The sequence below is a fragment of the Nycticebus coucang genome, chromosome 10, assembly GCF_027406575.1.
Source record: "Nycticebus coucang isolate mNycCou1 chromosome 10, mNycCou1.pri, whole genome shotgun sequence".
NCBI lineage: Eukaryota > Metazoa > Chordata > Mammalia > Primates > Lorisidae > Nycticebus > Nycticebus coucang.
This window is the reverse complement of record NC_069789.1, coordinates 65628613-65655332: the sequence shown is the minus strand read 5'-3', so window position 1 is coordinate 65655332 and position 26720 is coordinate 65628613. Positions and strand designations below refer to the sequence as shown.

General features: G+C 34.4%; 1 protein-coding gene and 1 long non-coding RNA gene across 3 annotated transcripts in view; one reads left to right on the top strand and one right to left on the bottom strand.

Annotated features, from left to right (window-relative positions):
* CFH (complement factor H) overlaps positions 1 to 13265 on the top strand; it is a 149796-nt gene extending 136531 nt beyond the window's left edge. For both annotated transcript variants that reach the window (XM_053608132.1, XM_053608131.1), the window contains 5 exons: positions 2949 to 3143; positions 3577 to 3753; positions 8694 to 8870; positions 9098 to 9280; positions 13051 to 13265. In XM_053608132.1, coding sequence (XP_053464107.1) covers positions 2949 to 3143; positions 3577 to 3753; positions 8694 to 8870; positions 9098 to 9280; positions 13051 to 13247 — 929 coding nt within the window. In that variant the 3' untranslated portion in view covers positions 13248 to 13265. The remainder of the gene's footprint in view (positions 1 to 2948; positions 3144 to 3576; positions 3754 to 8693; positions 8871 to 9097; positions 9281 to 13050) is intronic.
* A 7012-nt stretch (positions 13266 to 20277) lies between these two features.
* LOC128597631 (uncharacterized) lies at positions 20278 to 26720 on the bottom strand. Its single transcript, XR_008383304.1, has 4 exons — positions 26216 to 26720; positions 21669 to 21883; positions 21139 to 21203; positions 20278 to 20347 (listed from the first exon to the last, which is right to left on the bottom strand). It is a non-coding gene; the product is annotated as an uncharacterized LOC128597631 (long non-coding RNA).

Genomic DNA, 26720 nt, shown 5'->3' with positions numbered 1-26720 from the left:
AGTAACTCAATCTTTGTGTGTGGTGAGAGGTGCATGTCCAGTTTCAGCCTTCTACATGTGCTAATCAGTTCTCCCAGCACCATTTATTAAATAGGGATTGTTTCCCCCAGTGTATGCTTTCATTTTGTTTCTGAAGATCAGATGGCACTGGTTTCATCTCTAAGTTTTCTATCCTGTTCTACAGATCTATATCTCTATTTTTGTGCTGATACCAACCATTTTGATCACTGCAGACTTGTGGTATATATAACCTGAAGTCTGGTAATGTGATGCCTCCAGGTTTGTTTTTATTCCATAGAATTGAATTGGCTATTTGGATTTTTTTATGGTTCCATATGAAACATAGTACTATTTACCAAGTTCTTCAAAGTATGACATAAGTGTTTTTGGGGGGATTACATAAAATCTGTAGATCACTTTGGGTAATATGGACATTTTAATAATGTTGATTTTTCCCAGCTAGGAGCATGGTATAGTCTTCCATTTATTAATGTCTTCTGCTATTTCTTTTCTTAGAGTTTCATAAGTCTCATTGTAGAGATCCTTCATGTCCTTTGTTACATATATTCCCAAGTATTTTCTTTTCTTTGAAACTACTGTGAAAGGATATTATGTTTTTGATTTGATTCACCCCCTGTTATTGGCATATGTGAAGGCTATTGATCTGTGGGTATTGATTTTGTATCCCAAATACCCAAGATGTTACTGTATTCCACGATCACTTCTAGGAGGCTTGTGATTGAATCCCTGGAGTTTTCTAAGAACAAGATCATATAATCAGCTAAGAGTGAGAATTTTACTTCCTCTGTCCCCATTGGAACATCCTTAATGTCCTTCCTTGCCTAATTGCATTGGGTACAAATTCCAGCATTATGTTGAACAGCAGTGGTGAGGGAGGGAGATATTCCACTTGTTTCCTGGGCTTTCCCAGAGCCAGATCACCCTGTCCAAGTCCATAAAGGGGCTGAACCTCCTGAAGGAGCCCAACGGGAACAGATGCTGAGCAGAGCCACTGAAGAGGGCAGGGAAAATTCCCCCTCCCCAGCAGGAGGAAGATTCAAGAGGGACCCCCTACTTTGCCAAAGTTACTGTGGTTGAGCCAGAAATTGCTGAGGGGGGTTAGGGGGAGCTGGAAAGAAGGGGAGGCAGGGCACATCCAGGCCACATAATGCAGAGATCCCCAAGCGATGCTGCCAGACACATTGTGGGGAGGGGTGGCAAAGACTGTCTCATTGTCCTCCCAGGCCAGTTAAGGATCCTGACAGTTGCCAATATCAAAGCAAGTAGCCTCTGTAACCCTTCCTTCCTTGGTTTCTATGGACGCTGGGTAGAGATCAAAGTTTCTTGGCCATTTTAGGGCTTGGGAGGTGGGGAACCAAAGAGATACGGAGGATAGACAGTGGCCAGCAGGCATTTGGAGCCAAAATTGCTCACTATTCAGCCAGACAGGATGTGGACTTAGAGGAGACCATTCCTAAAGGCAGGCAAACTGGGACTAATTATCCTCTGTGGCACTCCCCATGGGGTGAGAGGTCCTGGATTTTGATGCTCATGGAGAGCCCACCAGGTACAAGTAGGGTCTCCCTTACCTTTTATTCTGCTCTGGGCTCATCCAGACTATGGCATAACTGCCCTCTGTTCTCTTTCTTCCTCTCTCTCATCTTCAGTCTTGCGATTTGTCTTGGTGGGGTTGCTGAGCACCTTGATTTCCTCTCCTTGTAATCTACCCTCCTCCCCTTTCAACTACTCCTAGTTCTCTTCAATCCAATTTTCCTCCTTCTGGACAGAAGCTTCTGACTAAAGCGGCCTCTACTCAGCCACTTTGCCCCTCCCTGCCCCCAATAAATGGCATTTAAACTTTCCTCCCTAAAAATATTACCTCCACTTTTATTATGGTCCCCTATTCAATCATATGGCCACATTTACTTCAAAGGGAAGGGGTATGTATCCTAACAATTGTCTGAAAGGAAGAGACCCTGAACATTCATAAACACTTTCCCTGATAACTTGAGGTTGCTGTGAGCTACACTGACATGGCGCTCTAGTCAGGGCACCAGAGGAACAATGTGTCTCAAAAAAAAAAATTATTTGGGGGTGTCTGTAGCTCAGTAGTTAGGGGACCAGCCATATGCTCCAGGGCTGGTGGGTTTGAACCAAGCCTGGGGCCTGCTAAAACTAAAAATAAATAAATGAATAAATAAATAAATAAATAAATAATTCAACTTACATTAATAAAAATATCCTGGTAAAATGTAATAATATTGTACCTCAATTAAGAATATATTATAACATTAAAAACATTTTGTTATCCGGGTAAAATTAGAAATAGACAAATGTTTAACATAATTTTAACTATTTGTATATTAAGAAATATTCCTATTTCTCTGGTTAAATAAAGAACAGGAAAGTTGCTCCAGTGACTTGTTACATGGTATCATCAAAGGAAAATTTGTGTATTTCTCTATATTTCTTACATTGTTGTCAATGTATACAAAAAAATATCCTAGTGAATTTAATCAAAACAGAGACAAACCAAATCTATCCTGCTATAGTGGGTTGGTCTGAAAAGAAAAAGTAGAGCTCTTATTTTTGATGAAAACAGAAATGAAAGACATGAGCTGAGTGGTAAAATCTGTATGTAGGCTCATATATTCACCCAGGATCTTAGTATATGTACTCTGGGAGAATACGGTAAGTGAGTCTGTACAGTTTTCTTCCTGGAGAACCTTCATATAAATGTCTTCATCATATGACTCACAAGACAAAATTTCACCTTCATTAAGAAAGTCCTTTTCAACTATCTCAGTTCTCTGCGTTCCTCAACTGTTTTTTTGACTTAGAAACTCTAATGGAATGAGTGTACCTATGCTAATGAGAGGAATATAACTGATTAGTCAAAAATTCTATTCTTTAATGTGATTGTTCTCTGTTTTATTTTTTATTGCAAGTGAAACCTTGTGATTTTCCACAAATAAAACATGGACAACTATATAATGAGGGTAGATATAGATCATACTTTCCAGTAGCTATTGGAAAATATTTCTACTATCACTGTGACACCAATTTTGTGACTCCTTCACGAAATCAATGGGAGTACATTTACTGCACAAAAGAAGGATGGTCACCAGCAGAACCATGCCGCAGTAAGTAAATCTCCTTACAACTATGTATGTGTAAAACTTCCAAAACATGGAGAGACAAGAACTTCTAAGTGACTACAATGAAGTCTTATATGACAGAAGAAAGGCCAAGGAAGAGTCATCTAGGAATAGACCAAAACATGACTTTTCCATTATGAAGAGCTCTTCATGAAAATCACATGAAAAATACATATAGAGACTTCACAAGAATATCTGTACAATCTGTACATATTTTAATTATAAAAGAAAAGATAAGAAACTGAATAATGATCTCTTTACACAAACATTTGGTATTAGCTTGAGTTTTTCTTAAGTTATACGGTACTGTTGGATATTTATGCAGTCTTCTTTAAATATTTTAATTTTAAATTGCTGTTTTGACCAAATTTATGTTTCTCATTTACTGTTATTTATTTCTCATTTTTGTGGTCTTTAGGAGAATGTATTTTTCAGTATTTGGAAAATGGACAATATCCACATTATGCAAGAAGGTATGCAGAGGGTGAATCTGCACCAGTCAGTTGCCATTCTGGCTACAGTCTTCCCAATGGGCAGACCAAAATTACGTGTACGGAGAATGGCTGGCTCCCTCCTCCTAAATGCATCCGTGTCAGTAAGTAAACTGCTTTGAGACGCCAGTATGTTTATAATGTTCTAAGGCTCATCTATATTAACAAATATATGGCAAAATGTATATATCAACATCTTATTTTTCCAACAGAAATATTTGTTTATTTTTTTTTTTTTGTACATAAGTTTGTACACAAATTTCTTGATAAGTAGATAGCAGAGTACATGTGCCTATTAGTAGACATCAATCAAGAATATAGTAAAGGAATTTTACATAATATTTGTTAGTAATTTATCATTGAGTATGTCTGACGCCTGACAGTTAAGTTCCTGAATTTGCCAGAATGCACCTCCATTTGCAGCACTGTACAAACAGCTCTGTAAGGTTTCACACCCTTAGCATGTCAGCCCCTCACAGCTGTGTTTGTGTCAATGTGTGGCAGTGTCTTGCTGAGAGGTGTTCATTGTTGCTATGTGTTTTTGAGTCTCGTGAGATTGTTTGATTTTTAATTAGAGCAATGAACAAACATTAAATGTCTTGTTAAATTTGGCAAGAATGGAAGTGAAATCAGCAGTCCAAGTTTATAGGGCTAACACCATGAAGAAAAGAGCAGTGTACAGGTGGATTAAATGTTTTTGAGGTGAAAGAAATTGTCACTGATGAAGAGAGTTTATAGCAGTCAGTAAGGAACAAACCTAATGAAAACATAGCAAAACTTTGTAGAATTGTTCATCAAAATTGTCATCTGTGAGAAGAATTAGCAGACCAAGTAAACAATGATAAACAGGAAAATATTAACTGAAACTCTTGGCATGAGAAAAGTGTGTGCAAAAATGGTTCCAAGAGAGCTCACTGATGAACAAAAGCAAAGGAGAGTCAAAGTCTGCCAAGACTTTTTGTGGAGGCAAGACAGTATCTTGGACCATGTTATCACTGGTGATGAAACATGGGTGTACCAATGCAATTCTAAAACAAAGTGGTAAAGTGCAAAATGGAATTTATCCAATTCTCCTCAACCAAAAATGTTCCATCAATCCAAATCAAGAGTCAAACAATATTGTTAACATCTTTTGATATCAATGGGATTATTCATTATGAAATTGTACCAATTGGACAGTTAACGCAGTTTACTAATCAGAAATGCTGAGAAGGCTCAGTGAAAAAGTCAGATGAAAACAACCTGATCTTTTTGGCAACAACTCAGGCTCTTGCATCACAACAATGCACCAGCTCAAGCAGTACCATCTGTGAGGGAGTTTTTAGCCAGTAAACAAATAACTGTATGGAAACCCTCTCCCTACTCCCTTGAAATGGCCTCCAATGACTTTTTTCTTTACCAAAGATAAAAGAAATATTGAAAAGGATTTTTTTGTTTTGTTTTGTTTTGTTTTTTGAGACAGAGTTTCACTATGTCGCCCTTGGTAGAGTGCTGTGGCATCTCTGCTCACAGCAACCTCAAACTCTAGGGCTTAAGTGATTGTCTTGCCTCAGCCTCCCAAGTATCTGGGACTACAAGCCCCTGCCACAACCCCCAGCTATTTTGTTGTTGTTGTCGTTGTTGTTATTGTCATTGTTGTTTAGCAGGCCAAGTCTAGGTTCGGACTTGCCAGCTCAGGCATATGTGGCTGGTGCCCTAACCTCTTAGCAACAGGCGATGAGCCAAGAAAGGAGACATTTTGATGACATTCAAGATGTCAAGGGTAATATGATGAAGCTCTGATGACCGTTCCAGAAAAAGAGTTCCAAAATTGCTTTGAACCATGATCTAGGTGCTGGCATTGGTGCATAGCTTCCCAAGGAGAGTACTTCAAAAGTAACTGGTGATATTCAGCAAGGCGGTATGTAGCACTTTCTCTAGGATAAGTTTGGATACTTAATTGTCAGACGTCACTTAATTATTTGACTCAAAATGATTATAAAAATATAGTTTAAAGTAAAAATTAAGTATAATGATAGCCAAAAATGTCATTCATATATTTAAACATTGATATGACATTCTTACTATTTGTGATTGAGTTTTTTTAAGATTCATTACTAGGAATGGGTTTTCTGGGCCATTATGCATAATCTACTTTAGAAAGATGCCTATGGTACTTGCTCCAATAGCAATAGTTCCTTTTGGTTTTACATCCTCGTTAATAACTTCTGATATGACATTTTAATATTTACCAACTGAGTGGTTACAAAATGTTATAGCATTGTTGTGTTAATTTACATTTATTTTATTAGTAATTGAGTTTAGCATGCATATTCATAGATTAATTGGCATTTATTTATTGCTATCTATAAAATGAAGTTAGACCTTGTGTTAATTTATCTTTTTTGGCTGTTTTAGTACTTGTTTGTTGGAATCTTAGAAAATTGTGAATATTAATTCTATTTCCATTATAAGTATACAAATGCATTTGTTTATGGGGCTAGCATTTCCCTTTCCTTTAATATTTATTTTGAATATAAATTGTTCATTTTGCTGAATAATTATCAGTCTTTTTCATAATTAATGTTATTGTTTTTATTGAAAATAATAGTTCTTCCTTAAAAACCTAGAGACGGTGTACTGTCATAGAAAAAAGTTATAATATTTTCTCCTTTTTTATATTTTCAGTTTATTTAATTTTGATTTAATTTATGATAATAACTGTATTTGCTTTTTTTAAACAGGGGAAACCCAACATTTTCTCAGAAATCTTTTGTACATTTCTCAAATAATATATTATATATACACTTATATAAAATGGCTAGTATTCTGAGTACTGTATGTTACACTATTAGTAGATAATTTTTCAACCAGTGTGACAGTAACCCTCTATCTTAATTATATAAGGTTAGAATAAATATGGATATCTAAACATGACCTTGCACCCTAATCTTTTTTCTTTATCAGAGTCATTTGAGTTTTATTATTCAATGTCTAGTGATACCATCATTTTTATTTTTTTCTTGGTAGACTTTTAAAAAAGAGATGAATGATATGTTTCCATTTAATGTGTAATTTCTCTTGATATTAAACAACTCAATTAAATTTAATGCCTCTTGGTTTGGTTTTGAAGTTGGCGAATCAACCACTTATTTATTTTCTTTCTTTCTCTCACTAACCCAAATCTTTCTGGTTCAAATTAGTCAGAGGAATTTTGCTATTGTACTGTTCATCCTATGCCCTGTAATATACTCAGGTTATTTATCTACTTCATGGTGGACATATAATTACCAAGTCTTAGGTTATCTTCAGATTGAGATATCAAGATCATATTATCAACATATATTGAATCATTGAAGAATCATGGGACTTTTCAATGGAATTAGGTCTCAATCTCTCATAACCATGTTGTGAGAAAAATGTAAAGAAATTCAAAAACACTTGAGTGAGTATAGTAGGTACATATTGGAATGTGTACTGAAGGAGTGGACATCAGCTGTGGTTTCTTTTGAAATAGTCACTGAAAAGAAAACCCCAGCCAAATGGATTGCTAAATGCCAATTTCCCTTAATCTGTTGTAAAACTTGAATTATTACTGCCACTTAGACTGATGCTTTTGAAGGTGCAGCTGTTCCCCTTATCTGTGGGGGACAAAAAGTACAGTAGTTCCCCTTATCCATGAGGGATACGTTCCAAGACCCCTAACTGGATGCCTGAAAGGCAAATGGTATCAAACCCTATAGAAACAGTATTGTTTGATCTTATAACCAAAATTGCTTCTAAGTGACTAATGGGGAGGTGGAAAAGATTGATAGACTGTGATAGACTGTGGATACACTAGACAAAAGAGGATTTATGTCCTGGGCAGATGCACCTGCATGGCACAAGCTTTCAGCACACTACACAGAACAACACATCTTGAAACTTGTAAATTATTTATTTCTAGAATTTAATATTAAATACCTGTTAAATATTTTTGGATTATTGTTGACCATGGGTAACTGAAACTGTGGAAAGCAAAACTGCAGGTAAGGAGCAGGCTCCTGTACCATGTTTTCAGTCTAAAGTATGGATATTGGGAAAGTTGACAACCTCACACTAACCAATGGATTCCTGAAACCTAAAGTTCTCCAAAACAATTTGAACTTGTACTCATTAGGATAAATAGATTGAGTAATGGAGAAAATCTTTCAGTTTCAAGATTTCATGCTTTTATCTCTCTTCTTTAGACAGTCATAAATATGTTTATGATAAACTATTAATTTTTAGCAAATATTAGCATATAATTGATATACTGCAAACCCACTTCATTTTAAATTATACGATTCAACTATTTAACCATATGATAAAATAGAAGGAACCATAGATATGTAATATAACATGATGAATCTCAAGACATTAAGCTAAGTGGGAAAACACCACATGGAATTACAAAGTGGTTATCTCAAAGTTACTCAGTGAGATTTTGGGGTTATAGAATACTGTTTATATTGTTTTCCATTTCTGAGCTTATCATAGACTCTGAATAATGAAGAAGCTGTATAAATGGCAATCTATTATTTTACTCAGCTCTAATAAATTATCTATTATAAAATTTGTATAACGTAGAGAGGACACTTTATAAATTCTTACAGATCTTATGTCCAATAAATAGGTTTTTGTCTAATATATATACACTTACTGTTAGTATATCTGGTACACTAATAGGTACATTAACTCTTAAATTCATACAGCCTTATTATCTTTAAAATAATATCATCATGGCATAATAATAGTGTATTTTGAAACATGCACAACAGCCAATGATATCCTCACAAGTAAAAATAGATCTGATGATATGGTATTAATTTTTTTCATATCTTTTGAATTATAAGAAAGATCATATATAGGGAAATATAATTTTAACAATTTCACTACAAAATATTATTGGGTGTCAGATTATTTTTAATGATACTCAATTTATTAGTACTCATTGATAAGTAAATTTTATTCCTACAGTGGGACTTTCTCAGTTGATTTATATGATACAGCATAGAAATAAAATATTCAATTTATTTTGTTTTAGAATTTTGCAATATGCCAGTTTTTGAGAATTCTAGAGCCAAAAGTAATGGTACACAGTTTAAGGTCAATGACACATTGGACTACGAATGCCATGATGGATATGAAAGCAAAAGTGGAAACATCACAGATTCCATAAAATGTGGTGAAAATGGCTGGTCCCATTTGCCAACATGCTATAGTAAGTATTGGAATTTTTATTATTTATTTTTCTAGAATTAAAATTTATGTGTACGTATTCCTTGTTTGAGTATACATTACTTTGAGCCATTTTTAAAGATCAAGGTTGAAATGAAAAATGTATCCTTCAGAAAATAAATAAGATATAGTCACCAGTACCAGTACTACCAGATTTATATAGTTTCCAATAAATTATTGATTTTTCCAAATAAAGTGTTTTTTGTTTAGATTCTTTAGAAAAATGTGGGCCTCCTCCAGCTATTAGCAATGGAGACATCCCGTCCTCCCAATTAAAATCATACCTTCCACAGTCAAGAGTTGAGTACCAATGCCAGTCCTACTATGAACTTCGGGGTTCTAAATATGTAACATGTAGTAATGGAGAGTGGTCAGAGCCACCAAGATGTATAGGTAAGTTCTTAGTATTCTTCTAGATTCCGAGAATATTAGAGTACTAAGTTTGCCATTGCCTACTTATAGCAGAATTTCCTGGGTTATTTGAATGGAACTGTGTTCACAAACAGTTATTCTGCTGAATATTTGACTTTCAACTATTAATATATAAAAGTTATAAGCTTGGAACATTTCTATGTAAATAAAGGCAAAGCTTTTTAAAAAACAGGAATGTTCACAGACCTCAATTTGCTAATGGGCACTATGAATCTTCAAGAATAACCACATTTATTATACACACAGGAATGTGGAATGCCACTTAACACCAGTTACTATTTTCACATTACTTACATTTTTCTACAGAGTTTTCAAAGAGAATTTGGGATGGGTGCAGTGGTTCATGCTGGTAAAATGTAGGAAGTCAAATGTAGGAAGTCAAAGTAGAAGGATCCTTCCAGCAAATGTAGGAAGTCAAAGTAGAAGGATCATTTGAGGCCAAGAGTTTGAGAAAAACTTGAAAAACACAGCAAGATCCTGTCTCTACAAAAACAGAAAAAGAAAAAAGAAATTAGCCAGGCATTGTGTTGAGTGCCTATAGCCCTAACTACCAGCAGGCTGAGGCTACAGGATTGCATGAGCTCAGGAATTTGAGGCTGCCTTGAGCCACTGCACTCCAGCCTGGGTGACAGAGCAAGACTCAAAAAAGCAAACAAAAAAAATAGCTTGGCAAATATTGTTTCAAGAAACCATGAATCATTACCTGTAATTCAATTCGAAAACTCAAAAGGTTTCTGGTAGAATAAAGGGCTGGTTAATACTGCTAAGTCTTTGCTCTGCTGTTCTTACTTGTATTTACCAGTTTCTAGCAAGGAAGAACAAAATTAATGGATATTTCAGAAATTTCCAGAAACCACCACTTTCACATTTGTACCTTCATCTTCTCTTCTTTCATCCCAGGATTGAAATGAATACGCTGAAAGTTTTTCATGTCACTAATGTACATATTTCCAGAATTCTGGCCCCCATATCCTACCAACTTACAGTAATACAAAGCAAAGAATATGGGGCACAATAATAATAGCGACGACAACAAAACCTGACCAATGTTTGCCACAAGTTTCTACTAGCCTACCAGCCCTTCTGATCAGACAACTTTTTCCTACCTTAATTCTTAAACTCAATGTCCTCAAGTTCTTAAAGTCTGCAAGTTCCTAAGTATAGGATAATATCAGCAGTTCCCTTCTATGATGTGACTCCTTTCCTTTCAGACTTTTTAACTTTCCCATTGACCTATGATGAAGGTATTCTCTCTGACACTTAGGTCCATCCAGATGTTCCTGCTCTCCCAGTTCCCAATGTCAAGAAATAGTACACATAGCTGTATGCCTTTAATCCCAGCTATTCTGGAGGGTGAGGCAAGAAGAGGGCTGGAACCCAGGAGTTTGAGGTTGCTGGGAGCTACGACGCCCCACAGCCCACTACCCAAGGCGACAGAGTGAGAGTCTGTCTCAAAAAAGAAAAAAAAAAAATGGGTACTGTGACTATGCAATCCCACACAAACAGTCTACTAGAGGAAAAAGAAAGAAGCTCTATAAAGTGAAAGTGAAGGAGGAAGTGAAGAGGAAAGGATCAGTTTCCCTGAAGGGAGAAAGAGGCTGAAGTCTGAGCACACACTGCCTTTTATATGCTCAGTGTTTTCCCACATTTCTCCTGGCAGGATTGGTTGCCATTTCCTACCTTTTGGGGTGACTGACAGGTTAGAGTTACATAACAGGTAACAACAGGTTAGTTATTTAACGTGTTCAGGTACTACGGATGTGTCTTCCCCAGAAGCCCTCAGGAAAGCTCCACTCATGCTATGCTAATTAGATGGTAATGAGCCCTGGGTCAAAGGTCATGAGGAACTCATTATTGTGTAGGTTCCCACCCGGGAGCAGTTTCTAGTCTCAATTTGGTTCCTAGCTACAATTCCCTTCCCACTCTCTTCCCTTAGCCCCTTTCTTCCCACTTCTTCTTTTTTTTTAGAGACAGAGTTTCACTTTCTCTCCCTTGGTAGAGTGCTATGGCGTCACAGCTCACAGCAACCTCCAGCTCCTGGGCTCAGGCATTCTCTTGCCTCAGCTTCCGGAGTAGCTGGGACCACGGGCGTCCTACCCCCTGACCGCAGGTGCCCTCCACCTTGCCGCTGCTTTACCCTCTGTTCGACCTGATGACGCTACTGTGGACCAAACCTTAGCTACTGTTCCCTCCTTGTGTGTCCACTGCTACAGAAAATCCTATCCACATCTAAAAACATGTGGCACGACTGAAGGGGAAAATGAAAATCCTCAAGAAAACCTCTAAAAATGAATAGCCCAGAATTATCTCCAAACTAGATTTCATAAAATAATAAGTGTTAAGTTTCAAAGATAAATTCTGAGTTTTAAGTTTGATTGACTGGGAGACAGAGAATCCTAAGACATGTTTTACTGCAAAAGAGTTACCTTTTCTAAGAATTAAGAACAGCAAAGGATTATAATTCCCTAATGACATGAAATCAATTCTGCAACAGAGGCATGACTTTATTTTCGATTTTCAAACCTAAAGAAGCAAAGTGCAGTAAATTTAAATAAGTTCTGGAAAATGGAGAAGTATTTAAAGTTGAGATAATATATATTTTTGGATGTTAAAATTCGTGAAATGTACTGAAGATCCCTGAAAACCTTTTGGATTTCAGAAATCACCTGTTGCATTTTAAGAAGTTTATTGGGTTAGAGTTTGAAGGATGTATTAAAATGTGAGTTGGGAAGATTTCTAAAGATATACTAATACTAGTAAAGGTTAGATTTGAATGCACAATGCTTCAGTCAGAAAGAAGTCAATAATATATTCAAACATTAAAATTCTTATTATGTAAGAATTTCTACAATGCAATAGCAACCCAATGGAAATATAGGCAATGGCTTAAATATAATATTATTATATGAAAATATTGCTTATTGTCACATTGCAATAGCAATAAACGAGAAGTGTCCTAATGTCTGTTAGAGAGAAAACTTCTGTGGGAGGTCATATTATTTCACTGATTTTACAGTTGAGGGCACAGTGGGAAAGAGTAATTTGTTCGTGATCATGTTGAGATTCACATTCACTCTGTGAGCTTATCCGTGCAGTGACGAACCTCTCTTTACCATAGAAACCAAAGATGATAGAGACAGATTAAACATAGACACAGAGATATACATATGTATGTTATAGTTTCATCTTGATAGATGACTACCTGTTAGAAAGGCTATGGCTTCTTATACTTCTCTTTCTACATTGTGGGCATAAGAGAAAATATAAATTTAAGATTCAACAAGCAAAATATGATAAAATTTGAAGTGTTTGTCGTCACTGCTAACAGTTGAATGGAGAAAGAAGGATGAAAACCCGTGACCCTAGTACACATATTATCATAATCTTCCTGGATAAGAAGTCACTAGTGTCGTACCACGTGTCTTGGGGGAGAAGAGCCCAGGCTCTGGAAAGAGATTGCCAGGGTTAACCTAGTGGGCCGTGCATCTTGGAGAAGTGTATCTGAACTTCTTTTTACCTCGGTTTCCTAGTATATGAAATTGGAAGAGTTGCGTGAGGACGAAGTTGTAACATTTAAAGAGTAAAATGTTGAAAACAGTATGTGGTACAAGTTAAAAAGTATTAGCTATGTTGATTACTTTGTTATTTTATTTTATCCTAAAATATTCATTAAGATGCAGTTTGTATAAGTTCAAAAAGGGAAGATGATTAATGAATTTTTTTACTTTCAGATCCATGTATAGTAACTGAACAAAATCTGAATAAAAATAACATACAGTTAAAATGGAAAAAGGACATGAAACATTATGCCAAAACAGAGGATGTCATTGAATTTGCATGTAAACTGGGATATAAGGCACAGACATCAGTGCAATCATTTCGCGCAGTGTGTCGGGAAGGGCTAGTGGAATACCCCAGATGTGAATAAACAAGCATTGTTACCCTGCGTGTGTGGCCGGCTTCCATTTCTCACTCCTACTGACTCAAAACTTACAAACATGATGTCTGATATTTTTCTGATTTCTATTTTATTTCAAATAAAAGTGATATAGTTTCAAGTTGTAATTTAATGTCTTCTCAAAGATATCTTAAAATGAACTAAACTATTCATCATGAATGTACCAAAATGACTGGTTTCCCCTCTTTGACACTGGACTACTTATCAATAAATTAAAAAATATAGCAGCAATGACAACTATATGGTTTTCGGTATATTGTATGGTATACTAAGATATCAAAGAAAAAATGAGTTTAGAACTTATTTGAGGAAGTAATACTATCATAAAATTAGATATTAAATGGTAAATGAAAATAAACAGATTCCCTTATTACAACCCTGGTCCTTTAGATGAAGTTATTCAAAGTTTTGTCAAAGTATTTTCTGTTAAACACTGACATTAGATCTTTATAATGATTCAGAGGAAAATGCAAACCGTCATCATTTTACACACCACCTCTACACGCCACTGAGGTAGGGGGATATGGAGGCATATGAACTATATGTATTAACTTGGGCAATATTGACACTTCAGAATGTTGAGAATCCCTATTTAAGGACATAACTACTTCTATTCAAGTCTGCATGTATGTTTTCAATAAAAATATTTTCAATTTTTTTCATGTATGGTTTTTATTTTTCTTAAGTTTTGCTTAGGAATTTTTTTGTCCTTTCTTTTGTACATAAGCTTTTCGATGTCTTCTGTTCTATACTTGATTTTTTTTTATAAGAAGAGGATTTTAAAAATTGTATATCCCTAATAACAAACTTAAATCTCTAAAGACTTTAAAAATTTCCCTTCTTTGAGTTGACATGTGGTTAGCGAGAAGTTAACAGTATAAGAAAAGAAAACAACATTCTTTTCCCCTAACATATTCTCACTGGTTATAGAGGAAAAAGTATAATTTTTTTTTTCTTTTTGAGATAGAGTCTCACTTTGTCACCCTCGATAGAGTGCTATGACATCACAGCTCACAGCAACCTCCAGCTCTTGGGCTCAGGCTATTCTCTTGCCTCAGCCTCCCCAGTAGCTGGGACTACAGGTGCCCACCACGAAGCCTGGCTATTTTTTGTTTGCAGTTTGGCTAGGGCTGGGTTTGAACCCGCCACCCTTGGTATGTGGGGCTGGCACCCTACTCACTGAGCCACAGGCACTGCCAGAAAAAGTATAAACTTTTTATAATGCCCTAGTTCTATACTGAATGAGAGATATTATCAGAGAGGGCTTTGGAGATTAAAGCTAGGAATGATAAGATAGGAATAACTTTTTAAGACCTAAGAATGAGATAAGCTATAGAATCTAACTAGATTTTTATAGTTTTCAGAGGCTGAAGCATGAAAAGTAAAATTGTTTTGTTTTTGCCACCAATTTAGTTCCAGTACATTAGCATGCATTGTAAATACAATTTCAAAAAATATTGCCTTAGTTTCCTAAGATAGTACCAAAATATAGGGCAGGAAATTATAAGGAAAGATGTTGAAGTACAGGTTGTACAAAGCAGAGGAACAACAAGCAATATTATCAGGAAGGTAAAAATAAAATGTGAAGTGAAATAATCAGTGGGGTTGTTAAATGGTAGCGTAAGCATCAAGCAAATTGAATTAGTGTGACAGAGCAGAAATTTGGTAGTGGTATATGGTGAGTCTTCAAAGGGAAGCTTTATAGAAATAAGTGATTACAGAGATAATGATTAATCTGGACCAAAAACTACAAAAAATTAACCCTAAAAAAAAAAATTAACCCTAGAGAAAAAATCAGACTAATGAGAACAAAAACAATCATTAAAGTATTCTTAGGTTTATTTCTGAAAACATTTCCCTAATGTAGGGAAGAAATGGGCCTAATGAGAACAAGAACAATCATTAAAGTATTCTTACATTCATTTCTAGACACATTTCCCTAATGTATAGCTAAACCTGGTCCCAGGCAAAATGAAAGAGATCTCATAAATATACCTAGCCAATTTTTTAAAATTATAATTACAAGAGTCATGAACACACCATACATATCTTTAAGGAGGAAAATTAAAATTGTTGAAAAGGAAATATTTGGGGAAATAGAATGGTTCTTACCTTCATATTAAAATGTAAACAGTAATATACCCAGTGAGTTATTAATCAAGTCCAAAATGCTACTCATTAGTTTCTGGATTTGTTTTTAAAAATCAATTCTATTAATAAATCCATTAAGACTCATTAAGCACCAAGACTTTTATACAGATAGGAAGTATCTTTTGGATTTAAAAATATAAGTATCACTAAATATCAAGTCAATTGTAAATTATTTGAAGCTATAATACAAACACAAAATTCAGAATATGAAAATTTATAGAGAATATGTTGCTAATTCTGTAGAAAGAAATATGGGACAAAGATTGGCAGGAAGAACACAACATTTTGATGTTTATCCCTTTGAGATTTCTTAAATTTAAAAATTTTTTACACTGAAGAAATCTAAGTTTTCTAGTCAGAAAGTTTATGTCAGGTTAAAAATAAGTAAAATATTAAGCCATATAAGTGAAGAATCCTAAAAATTCTCCTGTAAATTATCTTCAGGTTAAATCAATATCTTTATAGTATAATATGTGAGTTCATACGAATGTCTTATATCTTTGATTTTAATCAAGAGCAAAGTTCAAACAGACACATTATAAAATAAAATGCAGATACAGTAAATAAACTCATTAAAAACATTCTCAACAACTGGCTCAGCACCAGTAGCTCAGTAGTAGGATGCTGGCCACATACATCCAGGGTGGTGAGTTTGAGCCCTGCCCAGGTCTGCTAAATAACAATGACAACTGCAACCAAAAAAATATCTGGGTGTTGTGGCAGGCACCTGTAGTCCCAGCTACTTGGGAGGCTGAGGCAAGAGAATCGCTTAATCCCAGGAGTTTGACGTTACTGTGAGCTGTGATGCCATCGCACTCTACAGAGGGTGACATAGTGAGACTCTGTCTCAAGAAGAAAAAAATATTCTCAACAAGTTCATAAAAGTATTTTCAACACCATTAATCATTAAATAATACAAATTATAATGACAATGAAATATCACTATAACCCAGTTAGAATGGCAAAAATTAAAAAGACTAGCTATACCAAGGGTTTGTGAGGAGGCTTTCTTATAAACTTCTGGGAAGAAAGTAAAGTAGGATAGCTACCTTGGGAATAGTTCCGTAGTTTCTTAAAAAGTTAAACCTATTTTCCCATGAGAACACAACACAACACAACAAACAAACCCAAAACTACTTATGTCCACGAGAGACTCATACACAAATGTTCAGAGAACTTGATTTGAAACAGACAAAACAAGGAAACAACACATATGTCCATCACGAGGTAGTGAACAATCAAATTATGGTACCTCTATACTCACACAATTGTTTCGATGAATTATTATTCACCAATAAAAAGGAATAAACTACTGATTCTCACAAAAACATTGATCGCTCTCAAAATAATTGTGCTGAATGGAAGAAGTCAGATAAGAAATTTCACACACCACCTGTGCAGTTTGTTCTCTCAATTATGCCTCAGTAAAATGCAATACATGTAATAAATTTTAAAATGAAAAAAAAATTTAAATGTGAAGTTTTTTTTTAATTTATGGAATGTTTTAAATGTCATTTTTTATTTTATTTTATTTTTATTTTTTTTGCAGTTTTTGACCACGGCTGGGTTTGAACCTGCCACCTCCAGCATATGGGGCTGGTGCCCTACTCCTTTGAGCCACAGGCACCGCCCTATTTTATTTTTTAATAAAATTAAAATTAAGGATAGTGACAGCATAAAAACAATATGACTTCAAGACATGACTGGCAAATTCCATGGTCACTCTACATGGAGTGTGGAATGCGCAGAGTCAGCAGAAATGAGACTAGGAAGATGTGGATCACATTTTGATTTTCTGATTGAAGCCACATGTACTGGGGTCCTTTCGCTTATTAGACTCCTAGCAGTTTTGCAACCCATGTTTATTGTTTAAGGCTACCATGTCTTATTTTTCACTTGAAAATAGTGTTCAAATTACTTCACCTATAAGCCTATCTACTGTTGCAAATTCATCTCATCTGATTAAGAAAGCCATTTTACAACATGTGATATACAATGATGGACAAAGACACACCACGTTGGATGGATATATTTTATCCTTATCATTTGCAGAGTAATGGGAATATTTGGTATGGTTAATTGAAATTCCTACAATAAAATGGGGGTAGGCTGGGGGAGAATTAAAGCATGATTTACTTGTTTTCAATATTGTGCATTAAAATTAAACACGTGAGAAACCAAAGATGGTTTTCAAAAATTAAAATTAATTTTTTTTATATTTTAAGATAATAATACTTTATGACACAAAAAATTATATAACTAGTAAAGAAGGTCAAAATAAAAGATGTTGAAGTTAATAAAATAACAGAATTTAAAAAATAATGTAATATTTGTACTTTATGTATGAATAAGTAAATAACAAATAAATCCAGCAGTGAGTAGGAAAGGGTAGGAGGAAGAGGGTTTTGAGGTGATACCAGCACTTATCTACAAGTCCCTAAACTCATCTCAATTTTATTCTTCTCTGCCTTGTCCTATAATATCTGGGCCTAGCATAAAATTAATAGGGCTTGCAGTTTCACTCATTTTTAAACAGGATTTATTGTCCATATTTTTTAATTTAACTAAAGTCAAAAGGGACTGATGGGCCGGTGGGGGGACTTGGCAGTTGATGATCGTGTAGAACAGTTGCTTGCTGCTTGTTTTTCCAGGTCCATGAGCTAATGTGTTTCACCCTTTTTTTTTTTTCTTATTAAAAAACTTTATTTAGATGCCTACTTGAAGAAGTCAGCATATTTTCCATTTTAGAAAAATTCAATTCTTTGTCTCTGTAAACATTTATAGTAGGTTAGGAATAATACATTAGAAATGTAATACATTACAGACAGCACCTATGACTATCTGTACATTTACTATGCACCTCAAGGAAAATTATTGACAATGTGGTGTACTTCAACTACAGGTGACATATTTTTATTCTATCATACAAAACTGACCAGGGGTAGTGCCTGAATTTATAAATGGCCATTAAACAATGTTTGAACTTAGGCTCAGTGCCTGTAGCACAGTGGATATGGTGCCAGTCACATACACCGAGGGTGGCGGGTTTGAACCCAGCCCGGACCAGCTAAAATCAACAATAATAACTGCAACAAAAAATAGTCGGGCGCTGTGGCAGGTGTCTGTAGTCCCGGCTACTTGGGAGGCTGAGGCAAGAGAATCGCGTAAACCCAAGAGTTGGAGGTTGCTGTGAGCTGTGACGCCACAGCGTTCTACCCAGGGCAACACAGTGAGACTTTGTCTCAACAACAACAACAACAGCAACAAAAATATTTAAACTTAGATGTATATTTAGCATGCTAAAAATAAAAAAAAAAAATCACCTGATTTCTTTAGTTCATCAGTTCAAATGTTTTATGGCATTTTTTCTTTAAATGAAAAATTTTGATAATAGGAAACAAAATAACAGAAAAATGACCCTTACAAGCCTATAAAATATGCTTTACATTTTGAATTTTTTAAATTCTCACTGTACTGCCCTCAGTAGAGTGCCGTGGCGTCACACGGCTCACAGCAACCTCTAACTCGGGCTTACGCGATTCTCTTGCCTCAGCCTCCCGAGTAGCTGGGACTACAGGCGCCCGCCACAACGCCCGGCTATTTTCCTTTTGCAGTTTGGCCGGGGCTGGGTCTGAACCCGCCACCCTGGGCATATGGGGCCGGTGCCCTACTCACTGAGCCACAGGCGCCATCCTGAATTTTTTAAATTTTAAGATAATGATAGTTTATGACACAAAAAATTATATAGCTAGTAAAGAAGGTCAAAATAATAGGTGTTGAAGTTAATAAAAGAACAGAATTTTTAAAATAATTTAATATTTGTACTTTATGTATGAATAAGTAAATAATAAGTAAATGTTAAATAGAATGTAGCTACAGGGCTTTGAAGGTTGATTTTTTTCTTTAAATAATTTTTTCAAGTTCAGTCTCTTTATTAATAAACTAGTTGAAAACACTTTATTTTATCAAATGATATTTAAAACAGTAATGTACAGGAATGAATATAAATGATGAATAAAAATAAGTTAATACATTAGGTTGTCAATGCTAAGACACACTTACAATAATGATTCAGCCACAACTCTCAGTGAAAAGAGAACTCTGGGAGCAAAGTCTGTTCTTCTGTTCACTGGAGAGGATAGAGTGACATTGTTCTAGCAAAAGGGGAATAATTTCCTTGGTCAGAATATGTTGCGTCTTTAAGATAAAATGGACTTCTGACACTCCTAGCTGAACAAAGTTCAAATACTTAGAATGTGCTGGAATCTTTGCATTGATGAGTAAAATTGTTTTTAGTCAAGGTTCGTTATCCTAAGCAAGAAAATACAGAGGAGCTGCTAAGATCCAAGCATTTTCTTCCTCTTTTTTTTTTTTAGTATTTTTTTTTTCCAATTAATATGAAGGTACAATTTTTATGTCATGCTCATTGACTGGTTTTTGTAGAGAAGTTAAGGTAACGTGGTTAGGTGGAAGACAAAGTTACTGTGACCTGGACTTCATTTGCATCTAACTGGCTGAGGAAAAATCACATGGTTTACAAAAAATATTTTTAAATAAAAAGTAGTATTTGGTGTTAATTTTGGACCCAGGTCAGTCTTGTAACTACACAGAATTTCACAAATACATTCAATTCAAGGAAATTAAGCAATTTGAATGATTAATTCAGATAATTATTGTGAAACACTGAAAAGGAATTTTTAATGATATTGCACAACTCTGTGAACCTGGATATTTATCAAAGAAAATCAGTAAACCAGCATTGCTGTAGGGCAACGAAATTGGATCAACCTCTATAACTGACAAGGGAAGCAGAATTCAAAGTAAAACTTGCATATATTTATTTACATACTATTAGGATATGCTTCTTTTAGTCACCATCTTTCTACTGATGCAGGCTTCTGTACTGGGGGCAAGGTAAACTGAAGACAAAATTAAATAGTTTCCCTGTCAAATGTGGCTTTAGGTCATTTTTTTATGCATTTAATATTTTATACAAACAATAAATGTGAATATTTTGAATTGTGAATCATTATTTTATCATTATCTTCATTATCATTATATTTAAATAATATGCTATATATTATCTCTTATTCATCTAAAAGGTAATTAACAAAAACAATGTAAAAAAATTAATTACATACATAAAATTACCTACATATTATAAATATATAATATTTTATATATTTTATTTTATATATAATATTATTACCTACATATTATAAATATATAATATTTTATATATTTTATTTTATATATAATATTATTACCTACATATTATAAATATATAATATTTTATATATTTTATTTTATATAATATTATTAATAATATTACATATTATTTATAAAACATATTTCATGTTTATCTTTATATACATTATTAATTTTTGTTTCTTTGTTTATCATACTATATATTTATGTATTCAAATTTATTTATGTATTATCTATATAGCATACTCACCCAGAATATTCTATTTCTGTGGAGGCAACACCAATTCTAAATTATTTTTATATTTTGCCATCACAATATATGCATATATATATGAATGTATATTTTATATTCATCAACATCTAGTTATAATTAGATATTGTTTTTTTTTGTTTGGGGTGAGATTTTGCTTTTCTGTTTTATGTTTCTTTATTTTAAATTTTCTTCAAAGAAAATGAATTATATTTGTAATGAGAAAAATGAGTAATGATATAAAAAACTTACCTATGAAATAATATCCTAGTGGGACCAGCTGCAGCGAGACACGGCTCAGATTTCTGACAGAGCAACTTATGACAGACAAAGAAAAGAGAAAGGAATTGAATAGAGAAGTAAAATAAGTAATCTCCTCTTTACCCACTTAAATCTTAGATCAAGAAGATCTACAGTATAAAGCTACTCTAATCCTCTACCTTGGTTTTCAAATTGTTCTATTATGCTGTCTTCCTGGAGATACATCAAAAGACTTTTACACCTGACTTGATTTCAAATATGTCAGAGCAGTTTCTTTAGCAATGGCCTTCTTAAATACTTTTGCGCTCTGGATTATAGATAATTCTCAGTTTTGCAATCACTAAAGGCAAAAGGGTCATGAGTTAAGTAAGTTAATGAAATGCATTGATGATATCATTGAAATATCAGCTACATATTCTTTAATGCAGGATATTTGTTTTGTTTCCCAAGAGAAACCTCATGAATATGCAGAAATGAAACATGAACAGTTACATAATCAAAACAAACATAAACTATCTTACCAGTTCACAGGGAGACATTTTTCTGTACTCCTGTGAATATAGTTTTGAGTCTTCTTCAAAATTTTCATGGACTCACATACCATGCACAGAGGAAGGATAGTTACCGGTGGTGTAAGATCTCAATAAATAAATGCCCTTATCATCGTCTGGCTAAATCATTCAGTGAATGGAGAGGGATGAGCCAGAAGGGATCACAGTCTTGACAGGATTAAGGTCTAGAAGAGCCAGCAAAGATTATAGACATAGCCTTTATTTTCTGAAGAGCCTTTCTTTCTTTCTTTGTGTGTTTTATATTTATTTATTTTTATTGTTGGGGATTCATTGAGGGTACAAGATGTGTCACACACTGAGACCCCACCCCCTCCCTCTTTCCACTCTCTGCTCTTCCTTTCACCCACCACTCTCCCTCCTTCTCTCTCTCTCTGCTCTCTCCTCTCCCCACCCCCCATTGTGTCATTAATTGTCATTAATTGTCCTCAATCAAGATTGAATACATAGGATTCATGCTTCTTAATTCTTGTGATGCTTTACTAAGCCTTTTTTTAAATTCCCATTTATTTTTGTCCCTTGGGTAATGTCATCTTTTCAATATGAAAAAAAGGAGCAAATTCAACACAAAATAGAAATCTGAAGTATAGGATAGGACAAAACCAAAGGTAAGGAGAAAAAAAGGCAACGGCAAAAGAAAGAGATGAGATGTTGCAAAAAAAGAGAGTGTCCTGTCCCCTCTCTGGGGAATGAAATGACCCATTTAGGAGGCAGTACATACCTTCCCACATAAGTCAGGGATATTATGTTTTTGTGGGTAAGAAAAAGTGGGTATGGGGAGGGCATTTCTGGAAGTTTAGGGACCCAGACGGGTCTCTATCCCCTCCTGATCCCCTTCTCCTATCAGGGGAAAGGAAGGAATCCAATGTATCATCAGTGAGGTAAAATGTAAGAGGGGAGAATCCCATTTGGGGAAAAAAATGCTCCCAAGGACAGAGCCTGGAGGGAGATTGAAAATGAAGATAATACTGTTAATGCCTCCCTTGAAGCTGAGAGATGGAACCTGCAAATACCTGGAAGTTATCACTAAATATTCTGGATTTCCTTCTCCAAAACTATTCTAGAATGGAAAAATCTCACCTCCTTCCTTGGAGTTACTTCTACTCTTACTTTCTACCCACCCCCCAACTCCTTGGGCATAGGATGATGGTCATCATCTACATTTTCAGCGTTCAGTTGGTTCTAAAATAAATGGCATTTGGATGAGACCCAGCTTCTTAGAGAATTATTTTACAAACAGAAGGAAATATTAACTGGACAGATAGGAGGAATGGGCACCAAAAGGAAATACAGGGTTACCTAGAATGCAGAAATCTAGGTTTCCCAAAGTGGAAGAGCCTTTTATGAGAACCAAATGACAAGAAAAAACATGAACTTCGTAATATCTATACTTATTCTATGAATCAAATTATTTAGCTTTGATGGTTAATAGTATTTTTTCTAATTTTTATTTGTACCAATATGAACATAAGTTTCTTTCCCCTAGAAATATCAAGGAAGATCTAAATAAATAACTATATCATGTTCTTAAAATAGAAGACTCAACATAGTAAGATCAATATTTATCGTAGTAATATAGGTCTAAACACAATTCCTATCAAAATTCCAGCAGAATTCTTTGTAAACATAGACAATCTGGCTCAATATATATATATATATATATAATAATCAAAAAGCAAAGGAGTTAAAATAGCTGAAATAATTTTCAAAAATAACAAAATTAAAAGAATAATACCACTCACACTTAAGGTCTCACGTTATAACTACCATATTTAAGACAACATGATTTTGAAGGAGAGATTAACAGGTAAATCAATAGAATATCAATAATCCAGAAACAGATCTGCATAAATATGCTTGATTGACATTTTTACAAATATTCAAAACAAATTTGATGAAGAAAAGATTCTTTTCAATAAATCATGTTGAGTACTTAGAAATCCTTGGTCAAAAAATTTATTTTTATTTAATCAAACATCTTTTACAAGAAGTCACTCTAAATATACCTTAATATAAATGTAAAACATAAAACAATAAAAATCTGAGGAGAAAATCTTTCTGACATAGAAATGTTCTTAGACATGACACCAGAGAATGTTCCATTAAAAAAATCAATAATGATACTCTATTTAAAAAATAGAAAGACACACCATGAAAATGAAAAGATCGGAAAAAAAATTCTAAGGAAAACATTATAGGAAATAAATTGTGTTAATAATATATTTGACAAGAGACTTCTTTACAGAATATATAATGAGTACTCTTAACACAGGTAATACCATCTAGTTAAAAATGGGCCAAATACTTGAACAGATTCATTAACAAAGAAAACATACCAGATGGAAAATAAGCATGAAAAGATGTTCGAATTTATCAGCTGCTTGGAAAATACAAACTAAAATCACAATAAGATACCACTAAATACCTATTTAAAATGCTGAAATAAAGTAAAATGAAATAAAATAAAAACTATTGGTAATAGCATTTGCATACATCGCTGGTGGAAATATAAAATGGCATAGCCACTGTGGAAAACAGACAGTTCCTTAGAAAGTTCAACACACACTTTTCATACAACCCAGTAACCTCACTCCTGATTATTGATCTAACTTAGGTCGAGAAATCTCAAACTACAATCTGTGTGCTAGTTATGTGTTTTGTTATATAAAATTTTATCAGACATGAACCACACCTTTTTTTAAGGTTATATCAATGGTAATTTTTGTACTACAACAGCAGAATTGAGTAGTGTGACAGAGATGATATGGCTCACAACCTTAAAAACATTTCTCATATGACCCACTGAGATAAAGTTTGCAGATGTAGCAAAATAAAAAATTCATGTTCAGGCTCAGCGCCCATAGTTCAGTGGTTAGGGCACCAGCCACATACACTGGGGCTGGCAGGTTCAAACCTGGCCCTGGCCTGCAAAAGACAACAATGACAACTACAACAAAAAAAATAGCAGGGCATTGTGGTCGGTGCCTGCCCAGTTACAAGGGAGGCTGAGACAAAAGAACAGCTTAAACCCAACAATTTGAGGTTGCTGTGAGCTGTAATGCCATGGCACTCTACTGAGGGTGACATAGTGAAACTCCGTTTTAAAAAAAAAAATTCTTGTTCACACAAAAATTGAACAAATATTTTTATAGAGGCTTTATGTGTAATAGCCAAAAAGTAGGAACAACCTAAATGTCCTTAGATAAATGAAAAGACAATCAAACATATTACATCCATACAATGGAATCCTCAGCAATCAAAAAGAATGAACTATTGATACATATGACAAGAGGTAAATGACAATACCCTGAGTGAAAAAAAAACAACAACTCAGTCTCAAAAGATGACTATTGTACTATCTCATTCACACAACATTCTCAAAATAATAATATAGAACAAACAATGATTGCTAGCAAAGATATGGGGACCAAAAAAGACAGCACAAGGAACCTTTTTGGGGCTGATGGAAAACTTCTGTATATGGCTGATTGTGATGATGATATGAATGTACAATATGGTAAAATTAATACAGCATCACACATACACAGCCACACATGAGTGTGCACACACCCCACTCACACATAAGCAACTTAATGGGAAAAACAATGAAATCCAATAAGGTTGGTAGGTGAGTCAGTGGTAGAATACCAATGTCAATTTCCTGTCAATTCTTGCGCTAGAGTTAAAGGAGATGTTACTATTGGAGGAAGCTGTGCAAAGTGTATGTAAGCATTCTTTTTTCTTTTTCTTTTTACATATACATGTGTTTATTAGGTTTCCATTTTTTTGCCTTCACAAAATTAAAAAGACTTAAAATTTAATAACAATAACAATGTTTAAGATAAGGACTAGAAACTAAAACCTTGTAGAGAACGAATGAACGTAAATACATTCAGAAAAGGAATCAGACATTGCTACATTGAAATATTAAGCAATAATAATAATGCAAAGATAATAATGCAATATAAAGCATTCTTTATACTATTTTTGCAACTTCTAGGTGAATCTAAAATTATTTCAAAACAAAACTCTTCTAAAAATATACGGGCTAGGAAGTCTTTTTACAACATTTTGGGAATGAGGACTTCCAATATGCAAATATTACAAGCAATTTCAGTAATTCCTCTTTGGTATACAGAAATCTGTTCCAAATTGTGCTGGTAGTGACTTCTATCTACAAGGTGTTTCTCTATATATTTGAATGTTATAGTTCACATTTTAACCTTATCTTACTTTTTGTAACAACAAGTACTTTGAGAATTACTTTACTTTCCCTGCCCTCAACTTGGAATTCACCATTTTCCAAAGGTCTCTGTATAAGAAACTCATTAGCATAAACAACACTCATTTTATTGTACTCAGCGATACTGTTAGGAATTCAGACAGGGCACTACAGTGATGGCTTATAAGTGTTCCACAATATTTGAGCCTCAGGTGAAAGGATTTAAATGAATTAGGATTCAAATATCTGAGATTTGAAATCAGAAGAAGTCACTCACATGTCTGATGCCTTGGCTGATTGCTTGGGCCGAGCAGGGCCTGTCAACCTGAGCACCTGTGTGTGGCTTCTTCACACAAATTGAACTTCACGCAAAATTTCAATTAGCTTCCAAGATACTGTCCAGAGAAAGTACATTCCAAAATATCAAGACAGAACCCTCTAATATCAAGCATTGTCACTTCTGCTACTATTGTATAGACATAAACAAGTCACTAAGACAGGTATAGAGTTTTAAGATGAAGGAAATTAGACTTTAACTCTTAATGGGATAGTGGCAAAATTATATTGCAGATGAGCAAGTGAGATGGGAATAGTATAGTAGCCATCTTTCAAAAATAAAATTGGTCACAAAACTGAAGTCGCAAGTATTTCTTAACTTGTCCTTTTCTTATAAATATGGTTGCATCTCTTTTGACCTATTGCAAATATTTTATACAGCATAATCCATAAAATTGTTCAGAAAAAGAAGCAGAAAAAGGAAAGGGGAAATGTGTGGATCCAAA